This window comes from Acanthaster planci, linkage group LG02 (assembly GCF_054643075.1).
Source record: "Acanthaster planci isolate LZ-2023a linkage group LG02, COTS_SCS, whole genome shotgun sequence".
In the NCBI taxonomy this organism is placed as follows: Eukaryota; Metazoa; Echinodermata; class Asteroidea; order Valvatida; family Acanthasteridae; genus Acanthaster; species Acanthaster planci.
The window spans coordinates 25,455,740-25,479,527 of record NC_141778.1 but is presented as its reverse complement, the minus strand read 5'-3'; the positions used below and the strand labels follow the sequence as shown (position 1 = coordinate 25,479,527).

At 41.1% G+C, this 23,788-nt stretch overlaps 1 protein-coding gene across 2 annotated transcripts; it reads right to left on the bottom strand.

Moving 5' to 3' along the window:
* Positions 1-127: 127 nt before the first annotated feature.
* LOC110975894 (cyclic nucleotide-gated channel alpha-3-like) lies at positions 128-23,728 on the bottom strand. 2 transcript variants are annotated; one of them, XM_087132986.1, is made up of 5 exons: positions 23,588-23,728; positions 16,326-16,415; positions 12,287-13,195; positions 4,537-4,760; positions 128-3,918 (listed from the first exon to the last, which is right to left on the bottom strand). In XM_087132986.1, the coding sequence occupies exons 3-5, from the start codon at positions 12,826-12,828 to the stop codon at positions 2,480-2,482; spliced, it is 2,205 nt and encodes a 734-aa protein (XP_086989112.1). In that variant the 5' UTR covers positions 12,829-13,195; positions 16,326-16,415; positions 23,588-23,728; the 3' UTR covers positions 128-2,479. The 2 variants fall into 2 exon arrangements, with proteins under 2 accessions (XP_086989112.1, XP_022084450.2); XM_022228758.2 differs by lacking the exon at positions 16,326-16,415.
* Positions 23,729-23,788: the final 60 nt, after the last annotated feature.

The following is a 23,788-nucleotide window of genomic DNA, read 5'->3' as shown; positions in this document are numbered from 1 at the left end:
TACGGTAATGGCCATCGGTGACGGGGAACAACTTTGTTGTATAAGCACTCAACTGATCTACAACGCAACAACATCTCGACTCCTTTCTTCGACTTGTCAAGGAAATTGGCATTGCTTAAATTCACACTTTACAGAGCCAGTCCTTGTCTCTTTACGTTTATTGCGTTTAAGCTTTTGCCATATTTACTTTGCCAGAATTTTGAGACGGGCAAATCAGCTTCCCTCTTAAATCTAACGTTTTCTGTATCATTATACCTTACAAACAAATATATTCCATCTAATTAGCACAGTTACGTCTATACCTTTCTGGAATGATTGTGAAATTATGTAAAATAATTTAGTTTATTAAAGACATAGATATATTAATTGTACTGTTATTGAATTAAGCTGCATTACAACTCGCACACTTACGTGAACAGCAGAATACGACAGCAAAATAGGTAACACAATACATTAAAATCATTGCTAAATTCAGATACCCTAAATAACACGTGCTGTATACGAACTTTATGAAAACAAAATACAGGGCTTTCAAAGCCAGGATATGCTGTAGTTGATGATAAACCTTTTCGACGTTCGCAATGCATTGTGGGTTTGGATGACAAGCAAGCAAAACAGTGATCTGTTTTCATTTTATTACAGTCATTCTCCAATTCAAGCCATGCCCTTTTTATCCAGTGTTGCATTGTAGATTTGGGGTAAATATATTTACAAACCGCGAATTGTAGAGCTCACCAGAAAAAAGATTCGGGAAATTTCTTTCGAGAACACCAGTTTTTATCGTGGACTAAGATCATAAATACTAATGAGTTAGAATTGACTAATAACAATCTAGATTTCAAGCCCATGCAGTCTCGCATTGACCAATCATGTTCATATTTCAGGCTAATGTGACTGACGCCCATTTAAAAAGACAATTATAGACGATTTTCTTTCTGCTTACAAATAAAAAAATGTTTGGAAAATACTCTTATGGATATTTTTGTGACTTGATTAGCAGATAGTAAAGAAATATTCCGAATAAAGTCTTAACTGATTTCTGACTAGTTCACTTTCCCCATAGGTTTATGCATAAAAATTAATTCACGGCTTACTTGTCATCCGAACCCCATAATGCATTGCGATCATCGAAAAGGTTTGTTCTCAAAAACATGCCACATTGTCAAAAGTGTTACGTCCTTCATGCTGACACCTGCCTGCAGAAGCAACAAAGAACATCGTTGAAATCTACTTGTGAATAAAGAGGCTTGTAAAGTTTGAGTAAACTGAGCGTGATTTTCATTACAAAGATTAGTCCTTCTCGACAATGTACGGTGCAAGTGCCATCGGGTGATTGTTCCCCGTGCGTGTTCCTTTTCTACGCCATACATTACTGTAATCCGATATCTTGGTGAAAAATATTGACTTTTTCCTCATATTGTGTATACAGAAGTCTTATCTTCACGTACTTTCATACTAATTTATACATATTATGATAAAAATATATGTGCGCTTTTCCCAGTTGTCGTCGCAGACGTGACATCGTTACACAGTACAGATTATAATGTTAAGTATAAAACTGAATGCATTGTATCTAAATCTGGCGTCGTCTTCCTTTCCTGATGTTAAGTGGTTCATTGTAACAACCACATGCTTTAACCCCAAAATAGTTTGGGGCGGGATCCGCATCCACCCCCCCCCGACATTTGTTTCGATATCGCGGCAGTGCATTTTTTTTCAGGAGCTGAGCCTTTTAGAAGTTTTAGAGTAATTCTTTGCAGTCATTTTGACATCAATTTTGTGAAAATCAAACTTACCGTTCTGGCGCTGCGCGCATTTTTCCGAGACGGGTCAGCCCCCAAATGTATTTTTTCCCCACAGGGTGCTCAATGCACGCAGGCCGGCTCGCATGTAAGCCCTGAACTTCCAATGACCATAACAACAAGAACATTATAATTAACAAGGAGTGTCTTTACATGTATGCCAAGTTTAAAAAAAAAATCGAGCCTGGCACAGCCGAGTTCTTAAGGGGACAGAATCCTCCCTCTCCCTGGAAGTGAGATGGGCCAAACTAACCCGGCTCTTGGAGAGTTAAACCCCGACGTAATTGAAATACAATTTATACTTATTTATTAGGAGGGTTCCGCGGGACATTTTCCCCCAATGAAGGGTACGTAATGACCCATTAGTTTTCAAGTCATGCTGATAACTAGTTCGTGTTGTACAAAAGAAAAGCTCATTAACTATACGTTTACCCAAGTTATAAAATGTAAATGTATTCTGGGGTAAGGACGGGGATGGATCTGTGGTCACTGAGGTAAAATAGGTGGAAGAAAAACTTATGTAGAAAATACCTTGAAAACGACACGTTTTGTCACCAAGCTATTTCAAAATTTATTAGAAAATGTACCATTTGCAAGGACGTGGAATGATAGTGGTATAAAACTACCTTCAAGTGCGCTAAGTGATTTTAAAATGACTACTCGACAGTTTCTGTGGCTTACTGAAGGTAAAACTCTCTTGGCTGGCTCGGCGGTGGGTCAGTTTGTTGCAGAACACTTGTTTCGGACTCACGCTTGATCCCTTTCATCTTCTTCTCTAACCTGGTGATCCTCTGCTTAAGCTTCATCTGTGAGTTGCTGTATTCGGCCAGCAGCCTGGAGAAGCGCGTCTGCAGGTGGTTCAGGTTGGCCTCCAGTCTCTCCAGTTTCTCCTCCTGCTCCGCTTGCTCGGTAGTCTTGGTGCCCCTTTTTGCTGCCTCCTCGTCGATCAGACCATCCTTCATGAGGATCATTCGGCCTCTCTCCTCCAGGATGGTTCTCGCTTCAGGGTATTCCTTCAAGGCGTCCAGAAGGTCATCCTTGTACAGGCAGAAGAGGTCCGAGTAACCCACGCTGCGGACATTGGCTGTCCGCCGGTTCCCGGATAAGCTGCCTGGAACGTTCAGGATACTGATCTCCCCGAAATAGCTCCCCTCACTGAGCGTGGCGAAGACGGCCTTGCCATCCTCTCCCACGACTTGGAGCTTCCCCTGTTTGACGATGTACATTTCCCGCCCAATGTCACCCTTGCGGCAAATATAGTCGCCGGGACTGAATACCTGAGGTTTGAGCTTCAGCACCAGCTCCACCAACAGGCCTGGTTCACAGTCTGAGAAAATTGCAACCCTTTTGAGAGTCTCGAGGTGAACGTGAATAGCAATCTCGGCTCTTAGTTTGTCCGGTAACGTATTCAGGATGGCTTCCTCATCCAGTGTTTTCTTGTTGGACCATAAGTAGTCAAACCATTTAATGACGCGACCCTCAAGCTCTTTACTGACCTTACGAAGGTTCATGTATTGTTTGACACCGTCCATGCTGTGCTGGAACTCGGCCTTGGTGGCATTCATGTTACTTATCATGGTACCAACATTGCCGACAATCGTAGCGAATATGAGCACTCCTACAAGGAAATCAAAGACAACGAAGAGGTACTCAATGTCCTTGACCGGCTGCGGCGTCTCCCCAATGGTAGTAAGCGTGAGCGTGGACCAGTATAAACTGTAGACGTACTGGTGTGGGAGGGTATCATTTGAGAGGTCTACAGGTGTTTCCATCCCCGGGTACACCCACCTGTCACTGCCCAGTCCGATGCTCACAGATATGATGAAGTAAATGCAGGCGTTCCAGTGAATGATGATCCATATGTACAGAATGAGATTGATGACCCGGAAAATATTGGGGAAGTTGGTGACTGTCTCAGTACGGTCAAAGAACTCCAAGGCTCTGGCCCCACGGAGAAGGCGTGGCACCCGGAGAGCCGGTGTGTTAACCCCGAATGCTATGTACAGTAAATCCAACGGAAGCATGGACAAGACATCCAACTTAAACATCCAAGATTTTACGTAGCTTTTTCGCAGCTTCTTAGGGTCTCTCACAAGAAGACCCTGTTCCAGATATCCTGAATAAATGATAAAAAGAACATAGTGATTGTTTTTTATGTCAATAGGCCGACACAGAAACCAACATCATGCCGACACACTGGCGGCAATGGATCAATACAGCGACAGGCTGGCAGCGTTTACGACGATGGAAGACTTTGAGACGCTGTTGGCAGCACACATACTGGTCCTTTTTACAGTATTGCGCGTGCTCAGAACTAGGCGCACATGCGCAGAACAACTCGCGCATGCTTAGAACTGTAATGGCAAAAGGAAAAAGACGGCACCCGGCAGCTACACTGATGGCAATAAGTCGGCAGTATGAGCCAGCCAGTATGAGCCAGTCTTTGCAACAGGCTAGACTGAAACTTCGCAACTGGTCAGTAGTGGGACGGACTTACGCGCTCGGCGAGCATTGTGATGGCCCACACAGGCCAGCTCCAAGATTTCTTTTTGCGCATCAAGTACAGCTCTATTCATGTTATGGACATGGACTTTAGACTGACCAAGCCACCTATTTCTAGCAGTCGATGAACATAGTTAATGGGATATTCACGAAAGGTTGTAGAAACACTGTCAGTACTAAAACTGCAATGAGTAGCATAAATTTCTTCACGCTCAAGTGAAAAGAGCCTTACCCGTTCTGAACTGCACAACTATGTCTAAGATGTACACGATGTCACAAACATAGTCCAGCGTCAGCCATACCGCCGTATATTGCAGTTGCAGTTGCGTGAAGGACATCCTGGCGATAATGATGTACCAATTGTAAAGCACAGCCAACGCAATTATGGCCAACCAGCGGTAATAGAAAACATCCGACCGTTCGATGACCCGAACACGAGCCGGCCGTTCAGTGCCACTGCAAAGACGAAAGAACACAGAATGGGCAACATGACAGAAATATGAAAACAACTTCGAATTTACGGAACATTGTTACTTTGTGTCGAAAGTTCTTGGTATTTAATCTGTTTAATCTGTTTCCTACGCATACGTATTTTGCGCTGCAGCGTACTTTCCAGACCATAGATTTTTTAAAAGATCGATCGCGCAATTGAAAGTTTGATTCATCACTGCTGCACTAAAGTAATGAAAATATCATTGCTTTGTGAATTTTTCTCTGTAGCCCATACGTCATTTTGTACTTCAGCTTTTGACGTCAATGCGGTTTCATTGGATGTAGCATTACATTTGGCCAGGTTTTGACAGTGGCAAATTTTTCCCTCTTCCCACCGTCATTTGTCCATTGTGATCCTCTGTTTTGTTACTGTTTGAAATAACAACTTATTCTATTCACCGCCAATTCCCCTGAAAGTGTTATTTGAAGAGATTCAAACCACACAGGAAATTGTTCAATAGGTTTTAAGTCTGGAGGCAATAAGACATTACACTCGTATCGAATCGTCCTAGTCTGTCAAATGGTTTATGAAACGCCTCCATCCTCTCGTTATGGAAATACGTGCATGAGATCTTTTCCTCTATCCCGTCCTAGTGAATTATTCAAACGAAGTGAAGTCAGACTCAAATTAAAGGGATGGCGTACGGTTGGTTCTCATGTGTCACTTGTATCGATGCATATGTTTTCATTAAGACAAAAGTTTGAGATTTGATTGTGTAAAACAAATAACTAAATAAAGTAGTCGATTTCGTCTGAGTAATAAGACCTCATGGGTTGTTTAGTTCCTATCAAAATGGGTCCTTAAATAAAATGACCTGTCGATATGAGCTAGGGTTTTGCGGCATTCCATGTACAAGAATCATCGTTGCTTTATTTTGACTAAAAATCGATCAGAAGGTCTTGACCGATTTGGCTGTTAAATTTAATGTGAGAGAAATTAACCCCAAATGGTTCCTTGTAAACAGTAACGAAGCTGTGCACATGTGAAGACTGCATGCATCGCTAACACATGGGTACGACAGCCATGTAGTGCCACCAGGTATATATTTCCAACAACTGAAGTATATGTTTTTTTTGCAGTGTCCATTTTTCTGAAATTTATTTTTCCAAAGTTCGTTTGTTTGAGACATGTATTCTCCAGTTCGTTTTTATGAGATCTATTTTAGAAATATTGTGTCTATTTTTGGAAAAATCTCATAAGAACGAAGTCGAAAGTGTGCATCCCGAACGAACGAGCTTTGGAAAAATATTCCGCGTAAAAACGAAATCGAGAAAAATAATTAAAAGAAAAAGAACTTTGAAAATATACACTTCATAAAGACGAACCTCAAAATATATAGATACTTCACTTTTTAGAAATGCTTGACGGCACTGAAGGGCTTTCGTACAAGGCTTCCATTTGCTGACGGTCAAAAGTGACGCTGAGGCTGGAGTTGTCATAGTAATGGAAGAGTTGTGGTGATTCGCTTGGTGAGCGCCCTCTTTCGGCTGTCAAGCCATTATCATTCTTATGCCCATAACTACAAAGATGGACGATTGGAGCCATTTGGAGATTCTGATACCGTCTACGGGCTTTTGAATTTGTGCAGCTCTCTTGAGTGACTGGAATCAGCCGATGCCACGTGTATGTGATGCAGTGAAATTACGCATTGCATGCACCGTGCATTATGACCAAGATTTCTACACTCGGCGAAAAACTATGGTTGCATGCTTCCATAATGGCAATGTAACAAAGATAAGAAAAAACAGCTTTAAACAATTGTGTTCCAAAGACTTATAACGTGTAAAACTGGGCAAAATGCGGCTGTTCACCTGTTGCCACACCTTGGCACTTTGTGAGATACAGTGCTGATTATTATGTACACTGTTTGTCATTGTGCTCGTGCATAATGTAAGAGCTTCTGCTTACATAACAAAAAAAAAACAACGTGAAATGTCTTGCAGAAGTTTCATTATTATTTCTTCTAGACTGATGCCATTGAATGGCAGTACTCACTGAAGAGTGCACATTCGATGCGGAACAAGCATAAAGAATCAGAGCCGAGCTGGAAGAGGAGCCGTTGTCTAATGCGAGACGGTCCTTACCATTGCACTGCTCTGACGTACAAGCTCTTGTCGTTTCCAGAGATTTCTAGTGCCTAATGCTGCATTGTCTGCTGTCATAGACGTCAGTGCCAATAACTGCTGATAATTGTATTACATGTACATGTACTCAGTTTCATTGCGCGTGAACAGGTATGGAATATATTTCCTTTGTGTCGTCGTCGAAATTAATTGTATCAAAAGTGCGGCACGCACGTTTGTTCAGTTTTTATGTCTATGGTAACTACACGTGTAGTGTTCCGGTATTTCTTTTTTAAATCTGGTATTGTCAGGGGTTGTGGAAAAAACTGTACAGTCCATATTGAACCACTTCCCGATTAAAATAAAAACAAATTAAGATAGCTTGGTTGGTGGGAAGTCTGAAAAACTCTCCACAATCCGCCTTAATTTTTTCCATTCGGAAAAACAATGGTTGATTCAATAGCCCAGCGCCAAAAAGTCTGTGTGTGGGGGGGGGGCGCTATATAACCCTCCATCCCCCGGGATTTACGCCCATGCCCGAGGCACACCAGAATGTTACCCTGGACAAGATGAGAAATTTCCGCTGATGTGTACTCTCTATCTTCACAAATTCACAATCCAGTCATTGTTTGAGTCACTGACCTCATAAATCATAGTTTTTTTTTTAATTCAGGAGGTCATGACGAACTCTTGCCAAAGATTTCACCAAATTAAAAAGATAATTGCAACGCTTTACCAAGGAGCTGCTCCAATTTATTTATTTATTTGTAGAATTAAAATTGTAGGTTTGTTTTTCTTGTGGTCGGAATACTTTCTACCTTTTCTCGGTTTTATAGCTGCTGGCATATCTGTAATATATATTACACTTACTTTTTTTTTAATTTTGGAGGCTCTTGGTGCAAACCAGCAAGGAACATCTTCGATTTACTTGACTTAGTGCTTAAGTCGAAATGATATTGTATGCTGAAACCGCATGCATTGTTTGAGAAGTTTCAGCATTTGCTTATTCGTGCAGAGAATGAGGCGTATCACCTGCATGTCTGCATTGACAATCAATTACTTTGCGCTCACATTGGCCTAGCCCGACGAAAAGTAGATTCAGTGTAAAGGGAATAAAACCTCGCCAGACGGAAAAATCTTCTTGTCACTGGAATAATTCCTTGTCATCTCCTGAAGAACGTCGATACCCCTCACGCGCCCAACTTAAGTTGGCCTGAAGACGCGCGCGGCTTTCTGTACGACGTACCGAAGAATATCGATTTCCGAGTGCTCAACTGCGAGAGCACAGTCCGGCGTGAATGAAATCGGATTTGCACTAAGTAGCATCTGAGCACGCACGGACCTCCAATTTGACCAGTGCTTGGGCATGAAAGGTTTTTGGGGAGTTGAGCCGTGGAATAAAAATGTCAGTAATTTCGAAGTAGGAAGTAACATTACCAAAATAATGCTTAACATTTTAGGTTTCTAACGAAGAAAATGCATGAATAAACGATTTGCCGTGTTTTACATCTCTCCTTATGCGTTGCCATTGTTTTCCTTCACTGAGGCAGTACAAACATAGATTTGGAATCTGAGTCTTTTCAAAAATTTGCATTCGGAAAAGGTGAAATTTACGACCAAAATGATGTTCAGTTGAAAATGAAGTGTCAGTCAAAGATTGTCAAAATCATTCTCAGTATTACATACTTACAAACATCAATGATATTTATTCACTCCTGAATAAGAGACTGGTGCAGAAATTATTGACATGTTTGTGATAAATCTTGGTACACTTGAGTCTGGACACGAGTCACAGCGCCACCCCACTCTCACAGTACACACAGTTCGACCATCGTTTCGGTCTACTGTATTTAGGTTTGTAAGTTCAATCTAAAATGATGCAGTCCTTGGGCGGTAGCCTTGACATACATGCACATCAAACTCCCGCCCGATGTTTATGGGTGCTGCGGCCAGAAGCCACTTGGGCTCCCTGAAACTCCCTCGTTGCATAGACGGCGAGTGATGAGCCCGCGTGCGAGCCTGGCATTATAAATTATCACCATTATGAATCCGCCATTACAACACTCTGGTGTACAGGCAAAGGCCTGCGTTTTGTTTTGTTATGGGAAGGACACTTCGGGTGTTACAGCAGACAGGCCACAAATCAATTTCATTAAACACGCAGTGGTGTCCCAAAATTTCCACTTGAGTATATTGCCTGCTAAGTAGTATGGTTGATAGTGAAAGAATAATTTAAAAAGTAGGAAATTCAGTATTGTAGAGGTAAAACATAATTCTAAAAAAATAAACGACAGTTAAAACATATTTATGATGGAATGAGCATTGTCAAAAACAAACGCTCGCAGACAGGTGCAGAATATGGAAGGACACAGTTTTTAGTTAATTTTTGCATTTTGGTTCCCATTCAACTTCAGTATATGATTTGTATTCGCGTTTTAGGTTGGGTCCTCTCGAACGACATAGAGCAAACATTACTGCATGTATGCGTTTGCGGGGTGGTAAGGAACGCTCAACTTGTCATCTTCACTTGCCATGTCATGGGCGGCACATGGATTTGCTTCCCGATTCTCAGCCGGGCCTCCAAACCCAATATCCCCGGTTCCGAAAAAAAACAAAACTGGCCTTGCCGCGTCACGCAAACGACATCGCCTGGGGACACAGGGAAATTACACGGGGATCGTGTCAGTGCAATAGCAGGGTAGTGATGCAGCTCTAGTGGGTACGGGCCGTATTAGAAATCACGTTGCCTTGGTTACGGTTTCCGTCTTGGGGGGAAATTAATGACAAGGTGGAAGATCGTTTAGAGTTCCGTACCAGTGTACCTATACTTGGGCTCACAGTCGCATTTTTATGACCCCACATGTGGTAAAATGATAATTTCGCATAATATGCGCCTTGAGGAATTTGGTTTTTAAATATTGAATTAAATGAATTCAGGTTCCTCCTATGAGCAGCATAAAGATTCGGTCTTTTGTAATTCTGTCGATTTTTCCATATCCACACCTGTTTACATTGTATTTTTTTGAATAGATGCGCAAATAAATGTAGTACAGTGTATAGTGCTTGGTTGATATGGCATTTTTGCAGCACTGTGAAACTTCCTGCTTTTTGTGACTTCGGTCGGGTTGGCCCGTTTGATAGTATCATCTAAGACGTGATGTAATTTTGAAATTCTTCTCAGATAAAAGGATGAGATATTTCTGGAACCCACCCGTTAACCTTTGGAAAAAGTTACTATGTACAGGGTTTTACTCGATCCTTGCATGCATGGTCAGTTATATTGAAGGATTGAAGCAAACGAAAAGGATTATGCAGAAATCGATAGCAAATCACTTCTAGCTGTACATCAGGCGGCGTGGTAATGGGCAAGTAATTGGTTTGTCCGCGTGGTTCCGGAACATCTGCAGGAGGCAGGTGATGAGTGTTTAACATGGCAGAGCTCGGCTTGTAGTACGTCCTTGGTTTGGGCCAAGATGCGGATGGTATGACGTCCGTCTTCACTGTGTCTTTGTGAGTACATGTATACCTCGATCATTTCCATGCCATATAAAAAAAATGTTGGGAGATAATATTCTCATGTCTCAGATTCAGACATTCAAAAATAGTGACAAAAAGAAATAATATTCTAACTGCATACAGCACTGTGTTCATCTATGAATTCAGAGGTTTGGCAGGTGTAAGGCGTGTCTGTCAGCAAACGCCTCTGAACTAGAGCTTTCCACCAGACTCTTGTGGTGGACATATCTACACCGTAGAGCTTTAGATACAACTTAGAAGTTTTTGTTAACTTTACCATTTCACAAAATACGCTTGCTGTTAGTCTGCACCCACGTGGTTGCAGCGATTATCTTGGTGAATAGTTTTGCTTTTGTCTCTATACTTATCATGCAGTCTTTGTTTGGAAAAGCTCAAGAAAGGAAAATCATACTTCTCAACGATGAGAATTTAATTACGTCTATCTACTTAGAATTGTCGATTACAAACTCAAGTAAATAAACTTGCTAATTTTGGTATGTTTAAATTGATGAGTTACCAACGGAATTTTCGTTATATTTTCTTAATTTGCATAGGCGAAAGTAATCAGTTTCTAACTAGTGAGGCTCCCGCTATGTTTGGGAAGTGATTTAAGGCTTCTCGTTTCACGCGAGATGATTTTATGTGCGAACAAGTCTGCTTAAAGCATGGTCTAGCATCCCTCACCACAACAATAGCTATCACGCCGCAACTCGCCCAGCCCCGACTACCAGACAGATTTCCTCGTGCGACCATTAATGACGTGAGCAAATAATATCCCCAGCCTTAGCAACAGTCCAAATGTCCGGGAAGGGGAGAACGAGTCCATGGTTTTCTGTAATTGAATCAACGGGCACGCGTGCCGATAATATAACAATGTTTATGAGGTATGGTGCCCAGGAAGCTATGCATATAAATACATGTACATTACCAGGGGGAAATGCAATTCACTACTGAAATTCGAGTCAGTAATTTTGATTTCAACAGATCAGGTCCGAATGCCGTGGTTTTGGTACGGTTTAGTTGGTTTGGCTTTTGTTGTTGTTTTGGTCTTGTTTTGTTTGCTGTGGTCGCCCTTAATCACCCAAGGTAGAAGATCGAAAACCTGTCAAGTGGACCTTCCTCATGAGTCGGCCATATTGAAATTAAAAGTTAGGTTAACTCTTGATTTGGAACTTGAAAGCATTAATGCAATTATAAAATGAAATTTCTTGTCAAATTTGTTTTGCACTCCGATGAATTATTCTTGTTTTGGTACATACTTTAGTGTTTTATGCTGTATTTGCACAAAAATAGACATGGGGGCTTGAAGTTGGAATTCACAAAATTAGTCTGATACCATCTAATTTAACAGTTAACAATTTTTTAAAAATGCTTCGACGAAAAAGATAAAAAATGGCCTCCTCAGAAATGAGGAGAATGTTGGAATAAATTGGAAACCATTTCAACAGGTGCGTAGCTACATATGTTTTTCGTTGGAATGTTGAGTTAATGTGTTATTTTCAGTTTAAACGGTGAATACAGAAAAGTAAGTTGCATGGCGATAGACACTTTAACCGACTAGTTTGCATACACCATGTTAATGAAAGCCCTTTTTCTGGATTACTGGGGCAGAATCGATGATTTTGGCCCGTGCACTATTGCCGTCAGGTTTACCTGAACTTTATCCAAGATTATCGCGAGTTATTAAGTGAAATACGTATTTGTTGTTACACAACGTTTTGCTCAATGTTGCTCAAAACATGAACTCTTTTTGTAAAGTTAAAGATTTCTCGATTGGAGTTATGGTTACTTCCAAGCAGTTTATTGTTTCCTGTTAAATTGGTCAAATTTTACCCACCCTAAATAAATCCCACATTATACCAATCCCTTTTCCCCGTCGAACTTTGCGGGTTAAAGTTGTAGTAACTTACCCATCTCCGAGCTCTGTTCCCACCCTAGATCTGTCTTCCATTTGGGGTCCTGCCATGGCTAGTCGCTCCAGGAACGAATCTGCTCTCTTGGTCTGTTCCTCGCCACCTCGTGTCACCCATCCTTTGATGACCTGCAGTGTACCCACGATCTTGCCCATGGCTGACTCCTTACGCCGCTTCTCGACGTCGCTCTCCTCCGTGCTGTCTGGGTCGTCACAGTCGACGCTGTTGACACCGCCACCGTCGCCGTTTGTGGCCACTGTCAGCATTGTGGCGGCCGGCGGCTGGTCTTCGTCGGCTAGGTGCTGCGCCTGGTGGTTAGGATTGGATTTGCGGCCGTGGTGGGACAGGACACTACGCCGTGATTGATTGCTTTGCCGGGACTGGGAGCCCGTGGCTGGAGCCTGACCCTGCTCAGCCGCGTCAAGTTCATCGTCGTCTGGTGGGAGAGGTACCGATGCAGGGTCCACTTGGTCTTCATTTGTTACCAGGGTCTCAGCGGCCGCGGAGCCTAACTTATGTTTCCTTATCAATTTATCCATTTTGTTAAGACTTATCGTCAAATTAATGATATCAGGAGGGAATCTGACTCGAATTTTCAAATCATTTTTTCTCTGTCATTCGTTCAATAAGTGGAAGATATTTTTTGTGTGGTTATTAAAGTTATACGAAAGACAACATGTCATTGGCAAATCGTTTCGGTGTTTGCCACTGGATGATTTGCAGCGATTCAAATGAAATGTGCTTCCAGACGTTCGTCTCTCACAAATATGACCACAAATGTCACCCTCGCATCACGAAGAAAAGAGTTTGCAACTCCCGAAGAGGCACATTTTGTATCCATTGTAAGGGCATTACTTGTTAATTTGTTCAGCTTTCTTCTCCTGTTACCTCCAAAATGTCAGCATCCTGTCTCAGAGGAAAACAAACAAAAAACAAGCAACGTCATTTCACAATTTTACCGCAATATCAAAGTTTGTCTTATTATGGTCTAGTCTCCAGACATCAATTCAATAATCTGCTTGGGTATTTCATCCTAGTGCATCAGCCGCATGATTTGATGTCACGGACTTTAGTGTGTGTCGTAGTCATCATCTGACGTCAGTTGATTGCAATGTTGCTGGAAGGACGTTCAAATCGTCATCCGTTTGGCTGGAAAGAGACTTGCGTCAAATATTCCATATCGATGAAGTTGCTTTCGTACAAAAAGTCGTTATCGAACAAAGAGGAAGAATTTAAAACGTTGACGAGATGTTCCGGGCACAGTTTGCACATAAATTTCCAAATACCGTTCCTATTTACACGAACGCCAAAGAAGCCTTCCCGTGAATTATTCTGTTTTTATTCACTGTGATGGGTAGATAATTAAGACCATCGTTGTAATTACAATGGTAACTCTCTACTTGTAATACGTTTTTCTTTACTCTGTTAGTGAAATTAATATGGAACGTCAGTCCGAGAGACGTTTCTTTCCCCCTACGGGAGGCACATGCTTAATTATCTGGGCTGCTTTGTTGGATTTTATCGGATTGTATTTCGGGAATCGACTCCTCTTTCAACCTTCGACCATCAACTGAGTAAACAGGCCGCAATTCGTACGGAGAGAAACAAAATAGTGGGAAGACGGACTTTTTATCTGCAAGACCTTGTGAGACCTTTGAACAATCTTGGACGTTTCATTTTATCTTATGTGCATTTCACCGAAGAAGCGAGCAACGAAGTTAGAAATAAATGTAAGACAATTTCATTCGAAGATGCCACACAGCATCTTTGGATGTAAATTTACACGTACAAACAAAACGGGATTAAAATTGGCACAGAAGCTATGCAAAACGCGATAGGTGTTTCGTGTCATTAAAACCTTTTAGCAATTTCCGCTTAATCTGCAAGTTGTCCGTGTGAGGTAATTCGAATGAGTGCTTGCTTTTATTCTCTTGTCCGTATTCCATTTCATCTATCACCTGTTTTCTGATCTTGTGGAACTGATTTCCGAGTTGAAGCGATACATAATTATGATGCAATGTCCATTAATCGAATTTTTTAGCCGTGAATCGTCGGGTCATCTATTCACTCGGATTATTGAAAGTGAAAATTACAAGTTAAGATTTAACACTTAAGCCTTTTTAGCAAATTTCTCATTCAACATCTCAGGGCTTGTTGACATAGTTTAACAGACAGTGAAAACTTGGGGCCACGAATCTAACCTTCACAATGCGAGATAGTCTTCAATAGTGCCGGACGGCGTTGTGAGTTAACACTGTCTGGATTTCTGCTAACTTCTGCTTCACTTCCCCACACTTCCCAAGAAAGTGGATATTTTCAAATGCAAAAAGCCCATTAATGATATTCATGCATGCCGGAATACCCTGTTCATGAATATTACAACCCCAATGGAAACACTTCGCATCATGTTTCCAAATTGTAAATCTTTTATTAGGAATAGTTGTGTTTTGTCCAGACTGAAGGCGTATGGTACTTCTCGCAAGCTGCAGTATTTTGTAACCAACTGTCGAGTACCTTGATTAATATCACCGAAGAGGCTGGTCCAGACTGAATGGTTCCATTTTCCGAGCTGTTGGATAGCGTGAGTCCGTTATTACTGATACACGAGAACTTATACTCAGTATTGAAGTTTTCCTATGACAGTGCATCTTTCTCAGTGTTCTCTCTCGAGAATTCTGTAATTTTCAGGAAAACTGAAGTGATGAAAATCAGTTTCGATATTTTCATTTCAGAGGGGTTTCATCTTCCTTATGACAGACGGCCAACAAGCCTCAGATGCTGTCTGAATATAATACTTGTAGCCTTCTGTACATCGTGTGGACTTTTTGTCATTTTAGTCTATCATCAGTCACTCTTCTGTCAAAAGATTCGGGTACAAAAAGCGCCGTCTCATCAGATTCTCAGTTTTGTGTTGATAATGTGTAAATTAAGCTTCGTTAAATTAATATTTGTCTATTTTCGGTTGGAAAATGTTAACGTATAATGATGTGTAGTGTGCATCATTACAAACGATGGAATGATAAAGCTGACGTGATGATGATTGCTTTTGCCAAGAGACGGGAAGTCACACGCGCACTTCATTAGCATTTTACATCGGACGTGATACGGAGAACGTGTTTCACATCAGGTACTGGGAACAATAATACCCGTTATTTTATTGTCGGCCTTTCGTCAAATCCGTGATAGCGATTAAATACGGCGAGTGTGTAAGGCTGTACATTGTACAAACTAGTATGACTAATGCCGATTAGGTCGGTGATTTGCATATACAAGACACACAATTATGCAGCAGACATACAATTATGCAGCCTATGAATCTAAATGAATCGTCTTCCCCCGTGCAGGTCTTTAAAATCAGCATCTGCCCAATTTTGTTGTGTTTAGGTATTCGTTATTGAAATCTGAATAGTTGTGGATATCATCTAAAATAACGGGGGAACTGGCGATTCTTTTGACAGCGTGTGGCGTTATATAAAGTGCATTAAGATTGTTTTACGCCTACCACAAGACCCAAAGTGATTTAACATAGGCCTACACCCTTATTTAGCAGGGCTGAGATTCGTCAGGATTTTTCCTGAATTCAGGATTTTGTTCACCAGGATTTTCCTGATTTCAGAATTTTTCAACCATTCTCTCTGAGAATCTGGAAAATCCTGTGTTTATTATGTTTTTACGAATAAAAGTCGATAATTTGCACAAGATGTGGGTATCTTAAAGGTTGCTGTTACATGTAAGGCAAACACAAATTTACGTATACCTTACGCTTTGTGCTACTGTGGGGCTCTTAAACCTCTGGTGATTATTTCTTTGATATTTCATTTTCCTCCAATTTCACCGCTGATTTAAGTACCTGTCAATGGTAAATCTGGAAATATGCTATTAAGGCCTACACTTCGAAGTCATAATTTAATGAGCTTAAAAGCTTCTGGGCAAGTGATTATTTTTTTTAAAATTTATACCTGACAAATTAGAAATCAAAATAATCTGACAGCACCTGTCGCATACGCCAGTCTGCTTTTGCCACATCTATCCTTACCCTTAGTACTGTCTTGAGTACTACGAATGTTTTCATGATGTGTAACCTGACATCGAGCGCCGTTCACTCCCAGCCCAAATGACTGGTAGCCTGCAAGGTAAATACGCAAACGAATATCATTCATGATTAATATACAATTTACAGATATCGCCTTCTAACAAAGATCGCTGGTAATCATAACGTTATGCGTGTTTTAATCGATAATGGAAAGTGTCTGAAAAGACATCACTCGTGCGCAAAGTTGTTCGACGCATGCGGCTTCCTTTGTCGACGAATTGGACGAGCAGATGTAGAATTTCATTGCTGCGCGAAAAGCAGCCATGCATATCACAGTGGTTCTGATATTTGTTTTAGGATACTGTTGTGGTGGGGAAAATTGAGAATGTCAAGTTCTTCTTCGAGAAAAAAAACGAAAATGGTATTTAAGTATTCGCTATTGAGAAAATCCTGTCGATGAATTGCACATCAGGCTTAAAAAAAGCTTGTATCGAAGGTAACGCTATCCGCGATTTTCAAGCAGGAAGTAGCCGGGCTGATACACATGACGACTCATTGCTCGCATATTGAGCTGAGCCCGGGGAAGCTTGGCATTGCATCGGAGGGAACAAAAAAAATATATCGTTGTGCTCCGGTATCGAGTGGGCCCTACGTGACTCCTGTGTTCAATCCATGATCGAATTGATGGCCGTTTGCAAACACGACCTCATTCCCGTCATTTCCAAAATGCATAAAGGGGAACGGTTCCTTCGTCCCCTCGCACTAATACGTCCATCGTGCAGTTTTCTTTTCTTGCAGAGGGTAATTTCATTACAAAAAATTTGACTCCAGTGTTTCAAATTTCAAGGATGTTTTGCTCTTTCTGTCTTCGTCGTAAGATCAATATCTGCTGAGAAAAGTGCTATTCACACAACTACGCCTACTTTAAACAGCAAAGTATCAAGACGCCTTTCCATGAACGCATTTTCTGTGAGCCTCGTGTCCACCCATCTGTGTAGGTTGTACAGTGTTAATTGAAATTGTACTTTTTTCTCTCTTTATTTTTAATGGTGGCGAAGGCCCATCCTACTCACGTTACTACATTGAAAACTTCATTTTCGAAATAGACACAATCAACTTAGCAGAACTAAATCTGACCTTCAGTATCCATAAGGTTCAGAGGCGCTGTGATTGGGGAGGGGAAGGATCAGCTGGTTGCAAGAGCCTCAATGCTGCTCTTAATTCGATTTACCTGATGGCTCCCAGTACACGGCTTCCCTTTCCTGGAGTACACCATCCGTCTCGTGGCTAATTAAGCGATGTATTGGTATACTTGAGCCATGGTTAACTCACCCTGGTATGCCACCATGCAGCAGGGGAACGATATGCCAGTTTGGTTGTACTGATGGTATACAATGATTTGTGGATAATGAACCACGGAAGCTGTCATCAAACGACTCTTTTACTGCTCAATATGTGGTGAAAGATATGTCATATTGTAGTGTTTTTTATCATTATTATGGACCAGTAGCCCTTTGTACTCCAAGTTAATGGTAGTAACATGTTAAAATACATGTAGACTTGTATTGTGTGTGGTAAGATCTCTTAATTTGAAAGATCACCTTATGTATTCACACACCCTGCTGAAGTATCTTCTTATATCGGGATTGTTCAATTGTCTATGGAGGGGTACATTGGGAAAGGAATCAATACTATTAGCGATGTTTCTCTGTCTGAAAATTGTTTATTTCGGCCTTTATACGCGTTTATTTCGGCCTTTATACGTGGCACTCGTCTTTGAAACATTAATTATTCTCAGTGACACTTTGTGTGCGATATGCGTTGATGTTTTCGAAGAAGCGTCTTGATGTGTTCTGATATCTTGATATGGTTGTAATGACCTCGATTTTTTGAGGAACTCCAGTTTGGGAATTCTTTAATGACTTGGTCTGAATTAAATAGCCACATGCCATTTTTATGTGTATTCCTCACTGTAAAACCGATCCAGGAACGTGAAGTAAACAGGGACACTTTTTTGTCTTTTTTTTTTTTTGTTCACTCACGGTGAAAAGTCGACAGCGATCCCTTTCGCCAAACCCCATTAACTTTGCCTATCAAGGCTCTAAATGACTTGCTCTTGGCGTTTGCTCTCTTAATCTTTTTTTTCCCTGAAAGAGGCTGGCAATGCGATTGGATTTGCGTAGAATCTAATGCGACGGGATTGCAATTTCAAGGCTTTACTGCACACAGCAAGCTGTCCTTCGACCTTGTCTCGGCAAAGGCTTCCAATCGGTTTTTCGTTGAATTTGAAATGAATAATGCGTGCCGGAGACATGAGCTGGCGAGCCGTTGGTTTATCAGGCTGTAAGAATTGCAAGCGCAGCTTATTGTATACCTGTCGATGCACGTCCAATTAAGTCATTTTTGAGGGAACCGAAACGGAGGTAGTGTACAGGGCTTAAGCAAGAAATCGCCATCTATCGTTCCTTTGTAAATGGCTTTTGTATTCAAAATTACCTTAATTAAAGATCCATCATCCTATACAGTCCATCGCAAAAAATTGTCTGGCAATGGTGATGCACGACCATATATTTTTCATTGATTATTATTATTGTCGTTGTGTTTGTCGTTATCATTGTCGTTGTGGTTGTCGTTATTATTACTGATGACTTGACTTGAGATTTTATTGTTTTTTGAGCAAAATCTGCCGCACCCCTTAGCATTTTTTAAAACATTTTCCCAGGTCGCCGATTTTTTTCCGTGATGAATATGCTACCTCCAAAGAACTCAAAGAGTTCCCATTTGAAAAAGAAAACACAATTTTCAAAAACGCTCCCATTTTCTCATTTACAATTGTCTTAAATTGTGAAATAATGTCCCAGTTTTTTTCATTTTTTTTTTCAAACTACAAGCCCAATTGTAACTGTAACGAATGACAAAAGAAATATTATCTACCGTACTGTACTGCATTGCAGCAATCATCCTGTTCTGCAAAATGACTGCGCACGCTGGGAAATCAGTATCTCCTTTCTGAATTGAAGTGGGTGAGCGAAATTTAAATCCCCGCAGGACTCAATTTTGCCGAGAAGCACATTCTTTTATCTTTTTTCTCATGATGCGTCGCCATCTTGTTGCTACATGCGCACGGGATGCACAGAGGCCATCTAGAGTGTACCGGTATGGTATTCGTGCCGGAACAAAAATGAATGAAAATGGGTTACTAAGTTATTTTTCATTTGCATTTTATTTTTATTTTGTACATTTGTTTACAAGCAGATGATGGCTAAGCACACTTTAGCCATTGAAGGCATTTTGTGTTGCGTTTTTTTAAGGAACATAAACGCATCAACGGACTTCAGATTGTGAGCAGTAGGATTCCTTAAAATAAAATATTCCAATGTTCTAGCATGGGCCTATTCTGAAAACAAATCCGAGAAGGCCTGTTTAGGACTGCAAAAAAAAGTAAAAAAAAAAAGTTCATATACAGGTGAGTACACAATGCTGGGAATTTGTAATTTGCCCTTAATGCATATCGATAAAGCTGTTTATATTTGGGTGTAGACTTGAGTGAAAAGTTAACGTATAGCTGGACTCAAAATATTAAATGTACTCTAAAAACTATGTCTAGCATGTAAAAACAATTATGCTATCACTTCGTTGTCATGTTTAGATGCTTAAAATTTAATGTGAATTTCATGTAACGTCAGTGCTCAGTTGCTAAGCGCTAACCATCACTACTCTTTACATGTGTAGCATTTAGACATGTTAACACTCTGATGCCAGCAAATGAGTTTAGGAAAATATATGGTTCTTTGCTAAACAGTTTTCACATGCACTTTTAAGACTTGCCTGCCTGGCAGATGTTCTGTTGCTGCAGCCACCAGGTACTTAATTGTGATATCTACTCATATACATGTAAATAAATGTGTAAACATAGTCTTTGTCCACTTCATTGGGGGAATAATCGTTATTTTAGTTAGATGTTTGCCATGTCAGACCGTGCGAGTACCTGTTGTGATTGAGGCATTTTGTGTCGCGTTTTATTTAGGGAACATAAACGCATCAACGGACATCAGATTGTGAGCAGTAGGATTCCTTTTTGGCCATTACTGAGGTAAGTTGAACAGCGAGGTTTGAGTGATTTGCTTTTAGCTTTTTGTTTCTGATATATGTGAAATTGAATTATTTCCCGTTTGGCGCTGCAAATGGGAGAATCATGCACGGAGTGCTTTCTGCAACAAAATGTCAAGGCTCCCATCACCAAATTTGATTCTTGAGTTTGGGTGAAAATCAGATGTGAGCTTCATGCCGTCTGTATATACCGTATGATCGTTCTTGCAGGCAGTGATCAGGAAAATTATTATGAGTTTAATTTTCCCCTTAATAATAACAAAGAAAAAACATGAAACAAAGCGGCTAAGATATTTTCCGGCGACAGTTTCGATGGGTGTGAAGTTTCTTCCTAAAAGTGGAACAATCTGGAGAAACAAAACACCAGCAGAATTGGAATGTCAATCTGATCGGTTGGAGGCAATTACATCAGTCTAATCGTCTTGTCGCTAGATTCAGCCGGTGACAGATCGGAATTTCCCCCTCTGAAAATGAGAAAGTCGCGTGCTCGGGGGATTCATAATTCAGCAAGTTTGCCTCTTTGATTCAAGGTGTCCTTGTGCCCGTTTGCCATTGTTTCTTTGATGATGCACCACACCTTGCAGTCCTATTCTGATCCAACAAACTCTTTAATTAAATTGGCCTGCGGCAAGATAGAAACGTGTGCATGTCCCCTGGTACAGTGGGACACATCCGGAAACTGTACAAGACATGTTCATGCAGTTCGCGCATAATTCCTACGATAGGCCTATAGCAAGGAGATCACTTTGTGAGCAGAGGTGTTTTTTTCTTTTCCTTCTACCTTTGTCGCTCAGGTTCGAATCCTATAAGCCCAAACCCTTAAGGTAGGGGCTTCAATATATACTCTACTGTCTTCCCGCGTTTCTCGGGGTATACGACTCCAAAGTTTTCCTCCAAACTCTAAAACTGAACGTGAAGTGGGTAAATTTGCAGTAAAGACCACGGAGTTCATCAAAACCCAAACAGCGCCCCGCAGCTCCTATTATGATAAAATATATCCGCGATGTAAATGCACTTCTAACGATAAGCTTTCGAGCCACAGCGCTCGTGAATGTACATTTTAGAAACCCATGAATTTCATCAGCCCCGTGCATAAACCGTGGTGTGTTGCTCATTCTTGGAGCAAACACATAGGCTGATCTGAACGAGGATCCGACTTTAACTTCCCGCTTTTCTTCTCAATAACCCAGCCCCATGATATTGTGTGTGAAATGTTAAGTTTGGACATTCTGATTTCTTGCGCAAATTAATTCCCAGCACTGAATGGCAGTCGGGCCTGGGCGTCCTTTGCTGCATTTTCCTCTGCATCTAGCTCCTACAGATAATTTCTCTTATTTGCAAAGACTCGCCCAGCGTAGACCAGAACCAATTGAGTTAAGATCCCATGTACCGTCTCAAAGGTCGAGACGGTTAAATTTATTATGTTGCCACGGAAACGGCTGGCTTCTATTCTAGTCACAGCTCAGTTCGCCAACGGACTCTTAAGTGTTTTTCATCTTCAGGGCTTTCTGTATATGAGGGTTTTCAAAAATTGTTTGTCACATAAATTTGTGAGGCTTTCTTGAAGCGTAGTGGCGCTTGTCTTTTCCTGCCAGTGATTTGTTAACGGGTCGCTGAAGGAATTAGGGGAGCTCTTTCAAGTAGTTACAGTTGTGCTCGGTTTGGTGAAAAGATCTATCCCTGGATGGACCAGGGTAAGATACTAACAACTATTGCGAGAGTACCCAATCTACTTAAATGCGTTCTGAATACTTTCCCTTCAAATATGATAGGTTCTCACTAAAAGCCCACTCCGCACCCCCGATGCCAACTGCTTTTAGGCATTTAAAATACGGGTCTTCGTATACTGATCTGAGAAAAATTTATCTGGCCCTAGAGTTCAAGGGTGTTCGTTGCCGTTAATCCAGCGACAAAAATGTACACTACAGAAATGCGTTTACCAATTTCGTAAACACTTTTTTGCCGTCAGTTTGCAAACTTGCTTGCATACTAAAAAGCTTTGGGTGTTGATGCACAGGGTGTAAATAGCACATAGATACACATCGGCGTTTAGGGATTGGACACTTATGTAGCCTCAAATCTCGCTTACATAGCGGTTCTTGTTGTAATGTACATGTCCACTCGTGCTTATATTTCAGAGATACATGTGGCCCTAAGAAGTGACGTCATATGCGAGCCGTCCGTTTCAGCCGGCTTCCCAATTTTACACTAAAGCTCGTAATTATTCTAAAGAAAACACACTTGGGTGCGAAGTCAGCCCACTCGGTGACTCGGACCGCGTAAAACTGGAGTCAATACAGCACAGGCTACCATTAATCACGCGTACCTGTCCAAACAATGGCTAATGAGCGCTAATGGATAGTCACGCTATGATTCAACCATGGGGGATGTGAAGAAAATAACCTGGTAGGCTGGCCCTGTCGAGTCCTCCGCTGTAGGAGGAGATTTCGGGAATAATGTTCGAAACCGCTATCTAATGGCCACAGGTCTGTAAATTGTATTCACCCTCATCAGTTATGTGTGCGTCGTGGCAAGGTCTGATTTTCAGTGTATGAGTAAAGCAATTTGGTTTTTAATAATGACGAAGTCGGTAATTAATTATTACAAGACGGCATGAGTTCATCTTCATGCCATGTTTTCTATAGACGAGCATTATAGAAGATGATTTGCAGACAGAAGGAAAGGTATTGCGAAAATCAACATAGTTTTGAATACGAAATATCCAATGAACAAAATTCGATGATTGTGTTTGTGTAACAAAAATGGCGTCCCTCCAGTTTTGTTTGTCACCATTCGCGTTGGATTTCGATACGTCCGTCATCCGTTCAAGTCGTTATCGTCTTTGTCAATATTTTACTTGATTTGTCGAACGACAACTATTTATACTCACTTTAACTGCTTGTTTCAAAAAAACATCGTCGCTGTCTTTCGTTATAAAGCAAATAAAAAGGCAGACAAACGAGTGAATGTTGAAACCTGTTCATACTATTTTCATTCTGGTAACTTCCCTTGGATTATTATAGTTCCGTCGACAAAACTGTCGTTCGTCATCAGAATAGCCTGCACAGCAAACAAAACATCTGACATGAATGTATTTTCCCACTGGAAATAATAAATTTCTAAGGGCAAACAAAATGTAGAAGGGCATGCCTTACCTGTATACGGTCGGCTGTCGTGCGCGTGCGTCAGATCGTGCCGAACAATTTTTAGTATACCGGTTGTGGCCATCTGCAAACCGTTTACTCAAATCATCGTCGTCCGGATAGCAGTGAGAACTTAAAATTGCTGTATACAGGAGAGTTGTACTTGTTGGTTAAGCCAAGGTTTGTAGTATGATACTATGGACATAAAACTAC